Below are 20,440 nucleotides of genomic sequence, written 5' to 3'. Positions count from 1 at the left end.
AAAGTGCTCTGAGCCACATTTTTTCACTGACTCCTTCAAGGAGAGTCCTTTTTGAGAACCTAAGAGTTGCCAGTAAGTAAAATTGTCCTGCATTCTGTGGAAACAGAAGGTTCAATACACATTCTCAAGAGCACACCACAAGTCTCTATCCTGAGCCAGATAACACATACCCACATTGCCACAAGCCATTCTCTTAAGATCCATACCATATTACAGAGAAATCTTGAGTTTACACTTTTTAAGGGACCATCTAAAATAAGTGCGAAATGAGAATAACACGGAGAAAACTTTTCTTTATATCGTAACTTGGGAAGCTGCTTTAAAAACACATGTTTCAACATTTAACAATGCAAATGTAGAAGCAAATATTGTTCTTGGTTTACTTTATGATGCTTTATCAACTGCGGTAGTTATGATGATTATAACTGTGGAAGAAGCAGTCGTAGTCTATTTCAAGGTACCGTTCCAGTATTCTCCTCGATAGAATGACAAAAATAAGGCACACACCTAACTACACTATTTCTTTAACCATTCAATAGCAGTCATCTGTTTCTCTTTTTTCCTGAGCTCAGTATGCATAACTGATTTTCAACTCCTTGCACATTACAATAATGCTGTTCTCAATATCAAATTGACACTTGTACTTTCTGGCTGCTTCCACTCCTTTCAGTGCATCCAATGATGTTGCTCCATGTTCCGCAACTTCCTCTCCCTCTTCTGGCATAGTCAGTTGACACTCCAGACTCTACAGACCTTGAGCATACTGTCACATGCTGTGCAGTCCTCAAACTGCACTCCAAGAGTTTGTAAGCTGTGCCAATCATCCACTTCACCTTCACTGAGCTTCACTGCACTGTTATCATCACTGGTCTTGATTGTGGAGGATGTTATCGAACTTCAGGCTTGCACTACAAAGTGCACCGCAGACAACACGCCCAGCTTCATCTGTGTAGCATCTTGGAGTACAGTTTTCTGAATGAACTGCTCTGTGTAATGGCATCTGCATTCATGGACCCCCAAATCTAAAGGCTGAGCTGGCTGGTACAGTTACCTGGGAGAAACACAACTCCAATGTTGCTGAAAAACTTGGTGAATGGCATGCTGATCAATGAAAAGCAAGATGCTGTGATTGTTAGCACCCAGTTTTCTACCTAGCTGTGTGAGATAATCTTCAAATATTTTGGTGGTTATCCAAGAATTTATATTTGTAGGCGGTCTTGAAGCAATGTGGAATTTTATACTTTCCAGTTAAAAGAGGTGGCAGTTTATCATTGCCATCGTCACTGTATGCGAGGGGCACCATAACCTTTTGTTTAGAATTTATAACACCCCGGCAAATATCTCGTCAAGAAACAAAGGTCATAACATTAAATTTTTTGCAATAGTTGGTAACTGTTCCAGTCTTCTACAGTTTCTAGAGGAACACTCCTGCTCTCACCCGATACAGTTCTGTAGACAATGTTGGGTCTCCCCTTAAATCTGTTGATCGAGCCATTGGAGGCCAGGAAGTTGGCTAGTCCCAGACGAGTGGTGATATGCAAGGCTTTCTCCTTCAGATCATTGCCATCTGTTGAAGCAACATTCTCACATGTTTGCCTGAACCATGCAGCACGTACAGTTCCAGTGTCTCCGGTGGTGAATGTTTCACTGATTTCCGCACTGGTCGTAACTTCCTTTGGTTTCTTCACAAGAGTTTAACGTGAAAACGTATGCCAATATCTGCATTACTTGCCCTAAAATATTTATATTATTGCTTATCATAAATGATTTCTGTGTTCCTTCACTATCCCTATTCATCCTCTTGCTGTGACATTTGTCTTAGTAGACAATAAAATTTAGTCTCTAAGAAGTTAAGTCACACAGGCACTGGAAGATTGAAAAATTTAACCTGAATGCACTTCTGTTGAAAACACGCTCCATGTTGCAATGGTATTTTTTTTGAACGCTTACTGGACATGGGAGAGAGACACTGTTCTCATAGGATTACAGTTATACTAAGATGTAACATCTTCAAACCCGGCCTAGAGTGGCGAGCTGCTTGGAGAGCAGCATGAAAAGTCCCCTCAGGTGCAACAGGCCTTAGTCAAGTCACACAGTGCACATGTATCATCCGCAGCTGTTCATCAATCAATTGGCAATATGTACTTTCACACTTAATGGCCTGCAAATGCTAACAGAGAAAGAAGTTCATTGCTTCAAATAAGAAATTCTGAAAACTGAAGTACAAAACTTAAAAACGAAAGAATTTATTGGATTTCACATATAAATAAGACAGAGATAAGGAATGTAAAAGGTAAAGCTATCGCCGTAAGAGGCCGTAGAGGCCCATAAGGTTGTGAGCCTTACACACCAGCTGCCTTTTACCCCCGGAAATATTCCTGGTATTCATTTCTGTTAGAGGCTGAGTCGACCCCAGGGCTATAGTGCGGCTGGAAGGATTAGGTCAACTAAAAATTCCAATGACCTCATGAGGAATCAAACCCGCGACCTTCCGGCTTGTAGCATAGTGCCTCAACCAACTATGCTACCATGAGCTTCGAGATAAAGAATGTACATTTGCCAAAACAGGATTAAGAAAATCACATAAGGATTATATTACTGAAGAAAGTTAAGTTAATAAAACCAATACCTACCTTTCAATGATAAAGAAAATTTAAACATTTTAAAAACACGTAACTTTTAGCAATGAAAGAACGTCTTCTACTATTGTGCCAGTTAGCTTATATCTACAAACCTACATGAACAGTTCATCCACACTGACCATCCTCCACTGTCATATTCACAAACTCACTCAACCTACGATGTATAAATGTAACGTTTGCATCACTTCATATCACACCACATCTGCCTGGACCTACTGACTATGTATTTATGGTTTACTTGATGGTGCTCTCAGCAACTCAGGTTGCATATAGTATCAATCATTGGGGTTATTAATGAATGGTGAGTTAGAAAGGAAGCAGACATAGCCTAACTTCAGGCACTATCCTAGTATTTCCATGTAGAAAGTGAAAACCTTCAGCTAGGATACGCAACACCTCCCGAATATAAGTCACATTCAAGCCAATCTGCTAAGTGGGTGATATGACAAACCTAAATATTTCACATAATGTTGCGTTAAGTAACACAAGCCAAAACCACATCTAACGGACAGGTTTACTTTTACTATGAGGTAGGCAAACTGTAGTTGCAAGTGGAGGAAGCCTGTTTTGTTTTCTTGCTCCTTTTTATTTTTTCTTCTGGTCTTTTTTATCCTCATTCACGGTTTCAACGATCACAATTATTTGTAATCACATTTATACAATTTCTCCAGGTTGCTGTCGACAAAATGGCACTCATGCAGGTTTTCTCCGAGTACTACAGTTTCCCGTGCCAATTCTCATCCCACCCACTGCTTCACATTCATTACTCATGCTATCAACAACACTACACAGTCTCGATACTGACAGCATCATTAAATGAACAAGTGGTGTGGTCCATGAACTGTGCTCATCTATTTCTGACATCTTCAATATTGGAATTTTGCATATCAATCATCATACAGTGGAAGCTATACATATAACAAAATGGAAACACTGTGTTTAAACAATCTCTTTTGGTGGTACTCTGGACACAGCAGTGTTTCAGGATTAAGCAATCCTCTACTGAACTTCCTATCAGAACTAAAGTAAACACCCCAGACAGAAAATATATTACTAAAGTATTGAATCTGTCAGCAACAGAAGTTGCCCATGGGAAATCTGGAGAAAGAGAAAATGTTACACTGGAAACTGTAACTATTCAGCAACAAAAATCATCTGAGGCAGAGAAGAAATGGAACTTTCCATTATAAAAAGCTGATTTTTAAAAACTGTAAAACGCAGAAAAATGCATAAACAATAAAACAAATATCTACCTATCTTTGCATGAGGCATCCATATAGAAGAACCATAAAGTACATCAGTTAGAACAAAGAAAAAAATAAGATAAAAGAATTATAGACCTTCAAGGAAAATTATCAAGTTACACCTCTGCTTAGGTCCTTCCCTAAAATGTCTTCTCCTCTCATCCTTTTCAGTTTGTGACTTTCCTCAAGTGCTACAGGCCGTGCCATAGCTCAGGCGGTTACTCAGTGGCTTCCCATCACCGCAGCCTGGGTTTAAGCCCAGGTCGGGTCATGTGGGATTTGTGGTGGACAAAGTAGTACTGGGGCGCTTTTCTCCAAGTACTTCGAGTTTCCCTGTCAATTCTCATTCCACCAACTGCTCCGCACCCATCTATCATCCGGGGCTGGTACATTAGGCCAAAGAGTGGTTGACATACCAAGTGGACTCAGTCTCACCCCACCAGATGAAACTAAACTGAACTTCCTAAAGTACAACCACATGTAACTTTCAATGTGATGTGATGTCCATATAGTGCAAACTTGAGGTACACCTTATCTAAGCGAATTTCATCTAAGCATGGCTCTGATACTACTCCACTGATTCTGAACTGCTGTATAAACTTGTACCGTGCCAAGAGAGTCGAGAATCTCCACCAGGAATGGTAAAACTGCTGACTTTGTGACACACTACCAATTTCAAACACAGACAATCATCTACAGGAAACACTTAAAGTGACCTTTCAATTCATAAAAGAGAATCTTCCTCCTCCTCACCATCATCATCTTCATAGTAGAGAATTTGTTGTGTGACAATATAATGCGCAAGAATTGCTTCATATTTCCACTAATTTTGAACTACACTAAGAACTCTGCCAAAATTATATGTTCTTACATGGTACATGAAACAGTGACAGATCAAGGCAGCACTTCTAAAATAATCAAAATTGTCATTAATTATTTAGACTTACTCCTCATGTCAGCCAATTACACCAGTCAAAGAAGTATATACTGGTTGGCTGGAGTTTGATTCATGATATGGACAAGGTTCTCTTTGTTCACCATTCAATCCAGTCTGATCCCAAGGCCCACCCAACCTCCCATCTGGCAAGTACTGGTACCTCCTGCTGAGGCACCACCCAACTGGCAAGTACTGGTACCTCCTGCTGAGGCACCACCCAACTGGCAAGTACTGGTACCCCCTCCTGAGGCACCACCCAACTGGCAAGTACTGGTACCCCCTCCTGAGGCACCACCCAACTGGCAAGTACTGGTACCTCCTCCTGAGGCACCGCCCAATTGGCAAGTACTGGTACCTCCTTCTGAGGCACAAAGCAGCTCAAATCTTAAGTGGAGGGTACAACTCTAACATCCAGGTAATGAATGAATGCATGGAGCTTTACTTCACATTCCATGTACACCAGCATGCACACACAGGCTTGGGGAGAACTGTACCTTCTTCCTTTTGCTGAACTTCACACTCATCTGGCTGAAGTATACAATATAATGAAGTCACAGAAAAATGTAAAATATATCCTACATAAAATATTTATATTCTATTCAAAGAGTGAAGGCGTATTCAAGCTCTAGACACATATGTAATCTGACGAGTTACTCTGGGACTATCAACAAAAACTTTTGTCCTGAACAGACTACACCGACTCTACAAGCACCTGGTGTTTCAGAGTGTCACGCTATACAAGATTTTTGTAGTACAGGAACTGGGTTTTGCCCAGATGTGCTCATCAGGGTATGACAAATCAGTAATCAGAGTGACCTGGCAACATTTTTTATGGAAACAAATGGTAGTATAAGATTTCCTTATTGTAAAAAGCTGCCTAAGAGCTTACTATATCTCATAGTGTGAAAATGTAACAGGTTCCTTTCCTGCAACTCTCCCTATGAACATGGGGTGTCTTACGCTCCAGTGTAACTTGTAACAAAAGCAACACGGAACTTTGGACACAGTCTATTGTGCAAACACAAAAATATTGTAAATCCGACATACCAAGATATTAGATAATTCCAAAGTAAGACATAATTTTAAGGGAAGCCTATGATTTGTATATTTATGATACTGCAACCTCAAAATTCAATGACAGTATATATCCAGTTCATATAGAAGAGGATATTAATGCATTAAGGAATACAGTGTACCAATCTTGTGTATTTCCTATGAAGAGTAAGTTATCATACCTACAAAATTCAAACTGCTCAACACTTCACAGATCAGCACAAAATCATTCACCCAAATTTCTGTAGACATTATATGAAAGTTTTAGATTACGATGCAGATGTTTTGAATGTTTTCGTGATGTTAAACAAGGCCCACTTTCACCTCAACATGTTATGGGTTGGACAACCAAGGAGTCTGGGTCTGATTCCCAGTATGGGCAAGAGATATTTCTCTTCTCCACGAAGTCAAGACCAGCTCTGGGGCCCACCCAGCCTCCAATATAATGGGTACCAGGGGCTAGTTCCCTGAAGGTGAAGAGGCAGGGGCATGAAGCTGACCACTCACCTCCATCTAGTGCCAAATTCAAGAATGTGTGGAGCTATACAACCAATCCCCATACATCTTCAGGGCATGATGCTTAATTAATTAAGGCCAGGGGTAACTTTATCTGTCATGGTTAAGCTATTTGAAAATTCTCCTCACACAACTGAAGAGTCGAAACAACTGAACTGCTGAGGTACAACAAATAAGATTTTATGGTGATTTATAACAGAACTTCAGGTCATGGCAGAGGGCACTCAGAAAATGATATGTTCAGGAAATAACATGCGGCCAATAAACTGCTGTAATTAAGCTGGTTTTGTTAGTTGTTTACATTATCTAGCCACCTGCCCACAGTGGGGTAACGAAAAACACCCAAACGCACTGTCTGACACTGATAAAAAATATGGCTGTTAAAGGCGTGGAGTACAAGGAAAACTCTGCGCAGTGAACGGTGGACATTAGAACACAAAAACCTAACTCATTCTGTAGACCTTCAATGAGACTGCTGCGTAGGCTGAATTCTTGAATTATTTTTGGATACATTTTCAGTGTTTCAGGGAAAGTTCAATATAAATCAGTTAATAAATTAATCTTAACTGGTGTATTAAGAAGCCACTTCTAGGAGGGCAAATCAAAAAGTCTGTGCCCCTATTTTTTTTCAGCCACAATAATACACATACAGGGAAATCAAAATACAGGCAGTGTTCTGAGTACCTCTGACTATTTTTCCACATAGTCACCACCCTGGTTCAGGCATTTGTCCCATCACACCACTAGTTTGGAGATGCTGCTGTTGTAGAATTCGGCCGGTTGAGTGTGAAACCACCGCTGGACAGCAGTTTTTGCATCGTCATCAGAAATGAACCTCTTCAGTGGACCGAACATGTGGTAATCACTGGGGGCGAGGTCTGGACTATATGGTGCATGCTCCATAATCTCCCATCCGAATGACTGCAATCGGGCAGCAGTCCTGTTTGCCACATGAGGCCTGGCGTTGTCAAGAAGGAGACCACATCATCCACAAGAACCCCCAGCGGTGGGTCCACGCTCAACCAGCCGAATTCTACAACAGCGGCATCTCCAAACTAGTGGTGCGATGAAACAAATGCCTGAACTGGGGTGGTGACTATGTGGAAAAATAGTCAAAGGTACTTAGAACACTGCCTGTATTTTGATTTCCCTGTATGTGTATTATTGTGGCTGATAAAAGATAGGGGCGAAGACTTTTTTATTTGCTTTTGTACTTCAAGGCATATCCACATTGCGCTGTAGGTGATTAACAGTCAGTAACCACTTTTCATCAGAAGGAGCATTCAACTCTCTGAGCAGAAGACATGCTATAGTCTGAGATTTGCCACTTTGGATTCTCCATGGAACCAAGTGTCACTAACAGTTCTGTAAGCAAGACACTGCTATCTATAAAACAAGTAAAACAATCCACTGAACATGGTCTCAATCAGCCACATTCATAATCACTGTCTACTGACCAATCAACCGCACTAGTCTTTGGCACCTACACCAAAGGAACCAAAAAGTTAACTGAAAATTAAGATAATGACATCCTTGCTCTTTTTTTGTTACAGCATAATGAGGTCTCCTTTCATAAGACATAATAAAATTACAAAGTGACGGTCTTTGCAAAACAGTTTAACGTGACGAACTGAAAGAGAACTGAAACTGGGGAACTATGAAAATCTGAGAGCACCGGTATCACCTGGTCCTGTAAGGTGGAAGAGCAGAGCTGTAGACAGTAAGTCTGTACAGATTGTCACTGTGTGCAGTTATATGAAAACTTAAAAAAAAGCATTAGGCTTTTGTCTGTTTAACTTTAAAGCACACTCAACTATCTCAATACTCAGCATCCAGTCAGACTGTGCCTTGCACTTGTTTCAGACATACATGTAAGGTGTGGTAGTCCCCGGTCTCCTCGGGCTGTCGTGGTTTGCACTTGCCACAGCAGAAGTTGCAACAGCAGCAGCAGCAACAGCACAGATAACAGCCAGTGATGATACCACAGAACACAATAAGGGCCTGCAACATTCCGTGAGAACATCAATTAAATCTCCATAAATTACTTACTTTTCAGCAGACTTCAGTGACTTATCTAACAATAACCACTAGCTTATCAGTTACAACAACATAGTGAGAGTCTCATGAAATCTTTGCAGTTCATATAGTTATTGTTAAATGAACAGAATTAATATATCAACCTCAATCTACTCACTCCTGTAAACTGGAAACATTTCAGCAGTCCTTGAACAACTTCCCATTCAGTGTAAACTTACAATTTTCCATGCTGCATATTTGTTTAAAAATAAAATTTGTTTGTGCCTGGTCATTCCTTCTTCGGTGCTAGAAACCAGGGATGGAAGAATCACCACATCAGATGTCCTCAGAAAGGTTACGCCCAAGTGGGAGTATTATGTTCTTAACCACGAAAACAATAAGCATGAGACAAGTTGCACAATACGTTACAAATTTACTTTTTTTTAAATTCATCTATCTGATGATGATGATGAATCATTACCATTATTAATAACATCATTATGCTGACAATTATACAGTTTTATAAGAGTAATAAGGAATACACAGAATACCTCTGTTTATCAACTGGCGTCTCTGTTCTGCTACATAAATCTAGACACACATGTAAACGACAGGAATTCCTCTTTCCTGCATGTACACCCAGAGCTTCCAACAGTGATTTCCTAACCCACTTACAAAACATCTGGAAAGCCTTTAATATGCTTACAAATTTTAATGGATATAGTAGGTCTACAACAATGCTTTATAAACTGCATTGGTTGTATGGCCTTGTATGATGAAGGGCTATATGGCGGATTACTCTGAATGAATAACTGAAAAGGATCTGGAATGGCCATGGCCTATTTTAACTCTTTGACTGGCGCGGGCGTGTTTTAACGCCCGGACGATGCCAGCCGTTCCCTGGCGTTGGCGTGTTTTAACGCTTTGACAATCTCGTCCCTTCTTTGCTCTCTTGGCACTCATCAACCAAAGACATATATATGATAGTTTTTGTGCATGTTTGTAAAGAACCCTTGTAAACTTTGTGGGGGTCTATATTACTGTCAGAACCCTCTGAGAAGGTAAAGGTCAGAAAATATTTCACATTCATTCAGTTTCACCATAGCTTCTTGCAGCAAGTGTCTTCGTGTTCCTACAGACGAGCTGGAAAATGTTCTGAACGAGATTTTTCCTGATGATGATAGTGGCGATGAAATAATGATTCCTGAATTGGATGAAGTTGATAGTGACAATAATACAGTGATAGACAATGATCCACAAGACAGTAATCATGAACATTTACCTACCACGAGTGCGGTGCCTGACACGCCCATCTCATGAACGTACGGAGACATTGTACCCCCAATATTTCCATTTGCTAATAGTTTCGGGATCAAAATTGATATAACACATAAAATACATCCCTTTTCATGGATTAAAATTTTTTCTGGATGACGACTTGGTAAATCACATCACAACTGAAACCAATCCCTATGCTCACCAGCACTTCAACACACATGAGTTAGCTCCTCACTCTCGAAAACACAATTACAATTATGTCACATCAGATGAAATCTGGACATACTTAGGAATTGTGTTCATGACAGGAATCGACAAACGCCCTGAAATTGAAGAATATTTGTCCACTAGGCCCCTATTTCACACCCATGGTATGGACAAAACATGTCTTTGCGGTTGAATAGTTTCATTCTATTCAAAAAGAACACAACAAACGAAAAATACAAGAAGAGAAATTACAGATTCAAAGATTTTATATTGGACTGTGTAGAAAAATGACTGAACCAAACAAACAGTGTGGAGAGGGAGAAAAGTCAAGGAATGAAGTGGATGACGAATCTATTGGGTCAGACTAGAGTGCAGTCACGCCTCCGCCCTCGACCATGAAAAGACCACCAGTGAAAGAGCCATCAAATCGCCTAGAGGGTGGCTTGAAAATTCACAAAATGGTCCATGTTCCTAACAGTAACAATAAGAAGAATGGTGCCCTGAGAAAGTGTCGCGTGAGTGCTAAGCACAAGGTTAGAAAAGAAACAAGTATCATGTGTGCAGGCTGTGGTGTGGCTCTCTGCAAACTTTCATGTTTCAATGTTTATCACACGAAGAAAAACAAATAAAGAGGTGTGGAAAAGCATTTATTGCATAAAATATTGTATTTTAATTAGTTCCTAAAAATTTCGTTTTTAAAAACCAATTTTTGTTGAAGTTGTTTAGGAAAAAGTAACTACATGCATTTTAGCGACATAAGGTTTAAAGGGCCTGCCAGGACAGGGGTGAGATTTAAATACCCTTCGTGCCAGTCAAAGAGTTAAGGTCCTACAGTTGCATGGTGAAAATTTTACAGTTAAATACAATTTGACTTCAAATCCTGAAATTATGCTATAGCAGAAAACCATGCATGGATCATAATCTGTATATCTCCCTACAACTAAGGCAGCCAGCAAATTCTTCACTGTGATTAAAATGAGATAAAATAATTACCTGCTTGTACTACAAGCTAGGACACTCATCTTATCTCCAAGTTACTCATATGATTACTATGTAAATTCATTCTTGCACCAATATGAACAAAACCACAAAATGCTTTGTCTTATCTGTAAGTTAATCTCATCAGTAAATTAAGTCAATGATTTACATCAGTAATCAAGAATTATCAATCTGTAAACAGGCACTGACTAAGGACACAACTCATTACAAAGATTACTTGCTTTAACTTCAAGTCTTGGTACTGGCTCAGCAACGCAAGAGATACAGGCCCCACTAGGGAGAGCTACATACAAAGGAACACAGCAAGGATGCCGCAATATGAACGTAGCATCAGTGAAACATGGGCATACATTGCCAAGCAATGAGATGCAGTAGCAGCATGTAATATACTGACATGAGCTGATACAAGGCAGCAGTTCCAATCCATTAACAGTAAAATAAAATGTGACTCTAATGACATTTAAAATAGAAGTTTTTGTTGCATCAGAGACAGAAACAAGTGGATGAATGACGTATCGATGCAACACGATGCTGAAATATAGTATTAACAAGAACTCAGTACTACTGTGCCACAAAAACTAAAATCAAAAGAGACAATTTGACTGACTCGGGAGAAAAATAAGGCCCTTCCCAGCACTACATCAAACTACACATACAGTACCTTCATTTTCATATACAGAATTTAAAACAATAACAAATGTACAACCAAGTAAGATTGCCTAGCAGTTATGGTTTGAATCTCAGCAAAGACATGTCTTTACTAGTCTTTACTAGAGGCACTAATAAAGACAACACCACATGCTGTGGAGGAAACACGCAAACCAGGGGCATATGGCAGTCATAACTGAGAAGTAGGCTACAAAACGTGAAGGGCAAGCTGCCAAAACAAAAAACACCCTGGACAGACATACATTTATGAACAGTGGACGACACCCCGTGTGAGGTGAAATAAAATGCGCCAAAATAACGTGGGTATATCAGAAATTTTAATGGATTTTATCTTGTTTTACCATGAAAAGAGAACTACAGCCTGTGATTTTAACACGAGCTAACACAGTGTAGCAGTTTTAACATAATTTAATAAAATATTTGTAACATATCAAGACACCTCAAGATGGCTGTTTGGGGCCAAAACATGTAGTGTCAAAGTGTGTAATGTTAAACTAAAATTAAAATTAAGCAGTTAATAAACAAGTGTTGCAATATTGACGGATGATAAATACATGGACATTAACTTAAACAATTGCAACAGGATACTGAAATATAGAATAATCTAAAGGTGTGTGTGGCTATCCTTGTACGCTCTAGGTAAATGCTAGTAAGTACATTGATTATATCATGATGTCTAACTTCCAAATTATTTTCAATCAATCATACACCACTCATTCTACCAGTTGATGCTACATAGTCAAGCTATCCCTGTAATAGGCCATGGAGGCCCATAGAATTGTGGTTCCCATATTTTCTAAACAATCCGCTCACAGATGGCAGTGAGGGTGTCAGCTTTAAGTGCCAGCCACCCTTTACCCCCAGGTAGATTCCTGGTACTCATTTCTATTAGAGGCCGAGTTGACCCCAGAGCCAGAGTGTGGCTGGAAGGATTAGTTGAACTGAAAAATCCAATAGCCTCATTGAGACCGAACCCATGACCCTCCGACTTGTAGCACAGTGCTCAACCCACGACAGTATCACAGGCCCTGCATCTTCAAATATCCACCCCACCCCTCCAAACCAAAAGTACAGAACAAGTCCTGCATTTGTGAGAAAGATCTCTTGTGCCTTGGACATCTACAAACTATATGCTCAAGCTACAAACAATTCTGACAAGGCACTCCACATAGGGCATGTGCAGTAACTAATGTTATATATTACACCTGTGTTTTGAACCACCTGGACCAATTGTTGGTTGATTTGCATCACTTTTTGAGCATTCTGATTCTGCATTTGACTGACGGTAAATAGTAAAGTTTTAAAAGGGGATAGTGAAGGTTACAATCTGATCATTGTAACTGCCAGAGGATTTACATATTTGATAGAGTATTTAAAGAGATAAGTCGCTCATGATAAAGCACATTTGCTCTCATATTGCACTTAAAGCATCGTGTTGCATCACTGTTATTTCTTTTACACATATATTTCCATCTTAAATACAATTAAGAGCAACTATAAACAATTACAAAAACTTACACAACTAACAAAATATTATATAACGCAACACATTATTTACGTAGTACAGATAATATTCACCCCACAAATGGAATGCAGCGCGACTAAATCCACCAATGAGAAATATCTTTTAAATGAATGGATGACAACAACAATGGAAACAACATTAAGATGTTAATTGATTTTAATTCCAAGCTTAATTCATTTTAATTAGGAAATATTGCTTTCAAATGCAACATATAACTTTGACATACAGTGCAATAATTTTAGCGAGACAGGCAACACCTGATAAAGGCTGTCTGTGGCCAAAACACGTGGTGAGGAAGAAGGGTGACCTGATAATAAGTTGCATTTAAGACAGAAATATATATGTACAAAAAATATTTTCTCTCTATAAATCAATAAAAGATAATGCAAAGATTTACAGTTATGTTTTAGCTGGTTAAAATCAGCAAAGTACTTTCTAATTAGAGCACATTTTCAAAGAATTTCCAATATTAACAGAAAGTGTGAAAGCAACGCTAAGATCCAACGTGTCTTTCACATGGAGTTCTGAAACCTTTGTTTTTCAGCATTTAACAAGTAAAATAGAAATCAAAGCTTTGAGATGTCTATCAATTATAGGGTCTATCAGTCCAATAAATGTCAAGCAAGGCAGGCATTTTTGCAATTTCAATACATCCACTAATACCCTTCCAAAATAACTTTTCCAAAAACACAAGTTTTCAAAACTTACTTCAGTGTTACAACAGATATATCCTGAGCTTTCCAGTGGTTAAATAAAAATCTAACAAGAACTGTAGCAGTACTTCACAGGGGAGATTGCTTTTAACAGGAATCAGTAAATCTACGCAATGAACAAATACTTTGTGATAACAATGCAAAGTTACTGAAGAAGTTGTTTGGAAATATTTTAAATTTCTTCCTCCTGAATTCTTATTAAACATAAACCAATCATCATCTTTCCTATGAGTCATCGAAAAAAAACTTCTTGGAACGCATACCACTACCATAGTTAAGTAGACGTCCGTGGCCGCAAGCGAAACGATACAAAATGGCTTTATGGGTATTCACTTGGTCCATCCACCATCCAAGTGACCATCTTGATGATAAATACACAGTAATCTTACCACTGAGCTCCACAACGTACAACCTGCGGCTTTTTGCCACAGGATTTTGAATGTTCCACCATGACTTCCATAACCATTCAAATCTGTTTCAGTTTCTGCATGCTGTTTTTCCGTTACAAAACCATTGTAAGCTACGCAACTAGCATAAAACTTTCTCGTTGAAGAAAATTTCAAATGCAACATCTTAACAGCCTCTCTCCGCAGACAGGACATTCTGCAGTCATACTTCTGTGAGATTTCACACAAACCACAAAAGACAGACTACTCCTATATATATGCAAGGGATATGTCCTATGTTGTATGACAATAAAAGTCTCACCTTGCACCAGCCAGATGTGACTAGGAAGTAAGCATTGACATTTTCCTCTCCAAACTGCTCTGCAATGTATAGACCCAGAGAACCGTAGTTGTCGTAGATGTTTCGTTTTGTCAGGTCACTCAGAATACTGTGAGCACGATTCACTTCTTTAAACTGCAATGAAACCATGAAAAACACACTTATTAAGTAACAAACAAAAACAAAACAAACTCCGTGGCTTTAGTCCACAAACGAACTATACCGACTGAGCAACTGCCGCTCGTTGGTGAAGTTAGTGCCAACTTTAGCGGACAGAGGGTGTCACGTGGTCAGCATAACAGTTCCCTAGGGCCGTTAATTTCGGTTTTCTAGACCATAGCCACTATTTCCTTGAAATAGCTCCTCAATTATCTACATGAGGCTGAGTGGACCCTGTTCCAGACACACTACTTCTCAGAAAAAATCTGGTAGCACCAGGAATCGAACCCAGATCTCTGGATCTGTAGCCAGGAACTCTGACCGCTAGGCCACAGAGGCTGTCCTTATTAAGTATGCTGCAAAATATCAATTCTGTAATTAGGGTCCAGTGATTTAATACAGTCTATATTTGCTCAGTGAACACATTTAAATTAAAAACTGGAGGCACAAGCTATGAAACCCATCTCACCTTCTCTGCAGCTTCAGGATTGTTCGGATTTTTATCTGGATGGTATTTGAGTGCCATTTTCCGGTAAGTCTTTTTCACATCATCTGCAGTTGCAGTTTTTGGAAGATCCAGGATCTGATAGAGTGTATCACCAGAGGTGCTGAAATGGAAGGAATTTATATAGGTTTTACATAACCAACAGATCACTACAATTTCTATCCTTCATCTCCAAATTCAATGAAGCAGCTTCACATGAAGTAAAAATTACAGATAAATTACACTTCTGGGAACAGTACGCAAGATAATTTTATGATAACGAATGAAGTCATTTTACAGAATAATTACCATGTATCATGAATCATTACAAAATCTCATTTTGCTTCCATTTATTTGGAAACACCTTATGCTTTGATGTCAAACTCTCTAATGAAAGCTGGGTGCTTGTGATATGGACAGGTTAAAATGGTTAACCTCGGGGTTTTCCTGATAGTTGACAGAAGTCTGTGTTTGTGTTTCGGGATACGGTAATACATTCCAGTACAGTGACTAGAACTCCTTTCAACGACTAATGCGCAATCTCCCCCTAAATTTTACAGACAGCNACCCCCAAAAAAAAAAAAAAAAAAACAAAACAGCAAATACTGAAAATAAAACCTGCAAGGAAAAATTGTAATTCTGACATCTCAGTTCTGACTCTATAAATAAAGTGTACATGACTTTTAACTCATGATACCCAAATTGTGTTTAACTACATTTGTGTCACTCCTAATTTTCTTACAGGAGCTTACAGAAACAATTCACTGCCTAACATCATCTCTGCAGCCCTGAGTAGCCTGCATGAATAATTTAGTCACTCAGAATCCTATCAGAAACTTCATATTATCTTCATGTAGGTCACTTGCTACAAGATACAGATTAAACCAGCCAAAACCCAAAGTGAGTGATAAACAATGCACAAACCTCTTCTGCAGTAATCCCATGTTCCTTCATCAAACTACATCTCCCAAAGTGCTTGGACTTCTCTAACTGTACTCAGCAAATAATTCCTTTCATTTTTCTTATTTGGCATCCATTATCAAACCTCTCAGCTCCATAAATAAAAACACAGAAATTGGAACCAATCTCCTTCACTGTCCTGACCTCTCCCAACCCTGTCTCTTGCACCATACTACTGTCAAGAAGAAACCAGAGCCAAGCCACCTGCTGACCCAATTTCTTACGAACATGTCGGTCCTGCTGATCTGACTGTAGCCCAACATACACTGCTCAGGAACGAAGTTGGGTTAACAGAGTCAATGCCCAATGTAACAAAAACTGCACTGTACCTTCTATGGTAATATAAGAAACCACTGCCACAATGTCACAAGCAGAACAGTTCCAACTCAACTGAATTCCCCTATATCAGAATCAAGATGTGTGTCAACTTCCTTAATCATAATCAAATATTGTGCTTGAAGCTCACATAAATAACTAAAAGCATACCCAAATTTACAGTTTTATATGAAAATATAAAAATAAACCACGATACTGCTCCATATGCTATGGGAATGATTTTAAGTATTATTCACCCAACTACACCTTGGTCTGCCTTGTGGTCTCTTTCCTTCTGGCTTTCCCACCAATATGCTACATGCCCTGTATTTTCAAGGCAAGGGACTAGAAATAATGTAGGATTACACAAGTAAATTCAAGAATAAATATTATTAGGAATGGCAGAGTAAAATGAAGTTCATAAGTTTTGGGCACTATCAAGAATATTATCACCATACTACCATGGAACAACAGTTGTGACAATGTATAACACACACAAATTGGTTTTACAGCTCCTACTTGCTTGTGTGGGCACTACTTACTCTCTGCTACAGTCTGAATCAGAGTAATTTCGTTCCGACTGATCAGTTCCTGATCCTACAGCAAAAACGGACGTTTTCTTCAGCTTTTAAGGACAAAAATGATGTATTAACCATGAAGTATCTTGGTCCGATTTGTAAGTCCGAAGTGAATAAGATCTAAAAGTTTGTGACGATGGTATATTGCTACAAGTGTTATGCTTTTGGACATTATCCATCGTCTTATCTATTTTAAAAAAAAACATCCTGAGTAGGTTTTACCTGAGGATGGGGACAGAATCCAGTCTCCGAAACATTGTTTTAAAAAAATAAACAGAACTGTTTTTAAAAAATAGACCCAAATCATAATACTTGTAAGACTGAAAATTCAGTCTACCATGTGTGGTAAGTCAAAGGAACTGTATTTATTATCAATTCAATCTATAGAATGGAGTTACACCATGCCAGCGATGGACTCGGTTCTGATGATGGTGTTCAATCAAATAACGCTGCTGCCTCCAATTCTATTGAGAAGAACATGTTCAGATCATCAAAAGAGGTTCTCAGCTGATTTATAATTTTTCTGTATAAGTCACACAAGAACAATTCGAATGTTTCAAGACTTTAATTCATAAAGTAATGGAGAACAGTGCAAAATTACACATATATGAACTTTGGTCTTGTAGTACATAAGCTCTGGGAAAAAAAAGGAAGCACTGAATGCAAATTAATAACTTCATAAAAAGGAAAGTATGTTACACACTGATCCAAAAAGTAAACTGCATATTTGTCACATATACAGAAAATATGCGTGCCTCGAATGAATGGTAATTGTCACACCCAGAATGAGGATATGTAATCATCTAGCTGAGAGAACCTCCAAACTAAACTGGTATATCTAGTTCTGTCCTGAACCTAACAACAAACAGAATATGGAAGAAGCATCAGGAGTGATTTTTAGGCCATTATCCTCATTAATGAACTTTCAATGAGTAAATACATATAGCGACCTCTCAGACCTCACCTAGGTAATATTGTGCCTCAAATACATCCCGCCTAATTAAGAGTTAAAAATGTGAGATAACAAACACAACTAGGTCAGATCTGTTAGATTTCTTAACAGGTCATGTTTAACATTACTTCATGCCGCAAGTACATATAGAAAAGTATTTTTCCTATCCGCCATAAATACATTTTTCATAATAATGACCAATAAAATTTCAAAAGAAAAGACCGGGTATCAGAACTTCAGCTGTCCTACAAGTTAATATTAATCAATCACTTACGACAATTTTCGCCTATCCATTGCGAACAGGATCACAAAACAATTTTAAGCACAGACGAAGAATACTCTGTAACACAATAAATCTTTGTACTATTTCGCTACAAGAAATCCATTTCGTTTCTCCTTCACTAAATACTGAATTCCGTACTTCCACTGGTAACACACTCCTACTCCGCAACTTCCAGCTGACTCGGTAGGCTAGGTTCGCTCGGTTGCACTCGGTAGAGCTCGGTAGTAACAGAGACCGCCAGAGACAAATAGCAGATTACGGTATTTGTAAACGTATCCACCTGGACGTCAAAGTCATAAGTGCATTCGTTGCCATCGCCTTCCCTTGTTTAGGATCTTTAGGATCTTTAGGATAGTTACAATACGAGCTGCAGCCACTGCCGAGAGCTCAGTCGGCAAGAAGATTTGCTACTATCATACTAGCCTTTCTTCCATCAATATCTGTGGCNCCCCCCCCCCCGATTCAAGTGTTCACAAAACAGCGATGAATAAGTTTGCCAGCCCCTGTATCTCTGTTACGAAAACAAAAATAAGTCGGTGTTAGTCACCTTATTACAACACACCGGTGAAATGTACATCACATACCAACAATTCTCTCTAAACAAATAACCTTTGGTATCTGGAATATAGTTTACCCTCTGCCATATTTAGTTCGGTTTACGTAATTTACTTATTGCTCCAGCATTACTTTGGGATTGTTCGAATGGAGTAATATCGAAATCAAGTTCGACTGTATATTCTACACATGGTTGTTCGATTGGTGACACTGTTTCCATGCCGTTGTAGTGTATGTCACGGATTAATACCTAACTTGCGCTCCCGTATATGTAGCAATTTTGGTGTATGAAAAATAAAGAAATGTCGAAATGTTATTGCAACGGTGTTGGTCACGCAGTGTGAGAAAGTAGCGGGAGTACAAATGGATATATGTTCATTGACGTGGTGAATAAATAGTGACCCTTGATCGTACCATTAAAACATACTATATTCCCTAAAAAAATAGCGATCATTGTACTAGTAAAGTGAGGAAGGGTGTACACGTCTTCGTTATAGAATAGTTTGAAGATTTAACACTTGACAAAAAAGAAGATAAATAAATAAATAAATAAGAAAATGAAAGACCTCTGTACTTTGTGCATACAGTGTTAGTTGAAACAGCTTTGAATCACCAGAGTCTGCTGACCAATGGCTGAATTTACACGACCATCAGACCACAGTCCTTATGATTAAGGCTTCATCACATGAGTGCAGTGCACAAGGGGCACAAGTACGCTTAACGCAGCATTTTTTATTAGACATACAAACACTTATATCATATAATTAATTCTACTGTTAGGAAGAAAGTAAAGCAATTATGTCCTGACAGACACTAGTCAGTTGATAAGGTTATACAGCTCCTGGTCAGATATGGAATATGGGGAGACAAATACACACTTGAGGTGGCATTAATTTGTGTATTTTATTTGCACATGATGCCTCTCTGATATGTAAGTACATGCAATTCATTGTAAACATAGCAGGTATGATCTACATACCTGCTACGTACATACATCTTCATACATACATACATGCTACATACATCTACAAACCTGTGGTTTGAATAAAAGTTTATATATAACAGATTACTTCACTAACATATAATGACACATCCTTATTCCCTATAGCAGATGGAGTATGTCTACCTGCAGGACTGCATGGCATCACAATCAGAACATAAGACCACATTTTTTAAAAAATGGGCATTTTTTAATATAATTAGGCTGCAAGAAATGGTCTCAGTCAATAATAATATAAGTTAACACTTTTAAAAAACATAGAAATAAGATTCTGTTCCGAAGCAGGTTGGTAGACTCATACCAGGGAGGTGCGGAGGTGCTTGGTTCAAATGTCAGCAGGGATACCGGCTACGTATCTTGCTGAGCTTACTTGTGATTTTCCTCAGTCCCTGTCATGATAGTAACTTGATCAGGCAGCGATTTCTTTCATACCCTTTCCAATTCATCGGTTATCTCCCCATTGAACACTGTATAGAGAGTCTCCCTACTGACAGCATCATAAAATAATCCACCAAAAGATAAGAATATGCCATTGCTTTTATAGTGACAGTTGAATGTTGTAAGTTACAGTAGAGAAATGCAATGCATAAATTTGATATTCACCACCATGGGACCAACAGATTTCACAA

The 20,440-nt window shown here is 38.8% G+C and overlaps 1 protein-coding gene across 3 annotated transcripts in view; it reads right to left on the bottom strand.

Annotated features, from left to right (window-relative positions):
- The window catches only part of LOC111864635 (dnaJ homolog subfamily C member 5-like), a 38,487-nt gene extending 20,037 nt beyond the window's left edge, over positions 1-18,450 (bottom strand). For all 3 annotated transcript variants that reach the window (XM_023852018.2, XM_023852019.2, XM_023852021.2), the window contains exons 1-4: positions 18,248-18,450; positions 15,154-15,292; positions 14,508-14,660; positions 8,262-8,393 (exon numbers count right to left, since the gene is read on the bottom strand). In XM_023852018.2, the coding sequence (XP_023707786.1) occupies positions 8,262-8,393; positions 14,508-14,660; positions 15,154-15,292; positions 18,248-18,267 (444 nt within the window). In that variant the 5' untranslated portion in view covers positions 18,268-18,450. The remainder of the gene's footprint in view (positions 1-8,261; positions 8,394-14,507; positions 14,661-15,153; positions 15,293-18,247) is intronic.
- Between the last annotated feature and the right edge of the window lie 1,990 nt (positions 18,451-20,440).

This window comes from Cryptotermes secundus, unplaced genomic scaffold (assembly GCF_002891405.2).
Source record: "Cryptotermes secundus unplaced genomic scaffold, Csec_1.0 scaffold145, whole genome shotgun sequence".
In the NCBI taxonomy this organism is placed as follows: domain Eukaryota; kingdom Metazoa; phylum Arthropoda; class Insecta; order Blattodea; family Kalotermitidae; genus Cryptotermes; species Cryptotermes secundus.
The sequence above is the reverse complement of the archived record's forward strand: the minus strand, read 5'-3'. Positions and strand labels throughout refer to the sequence as shown.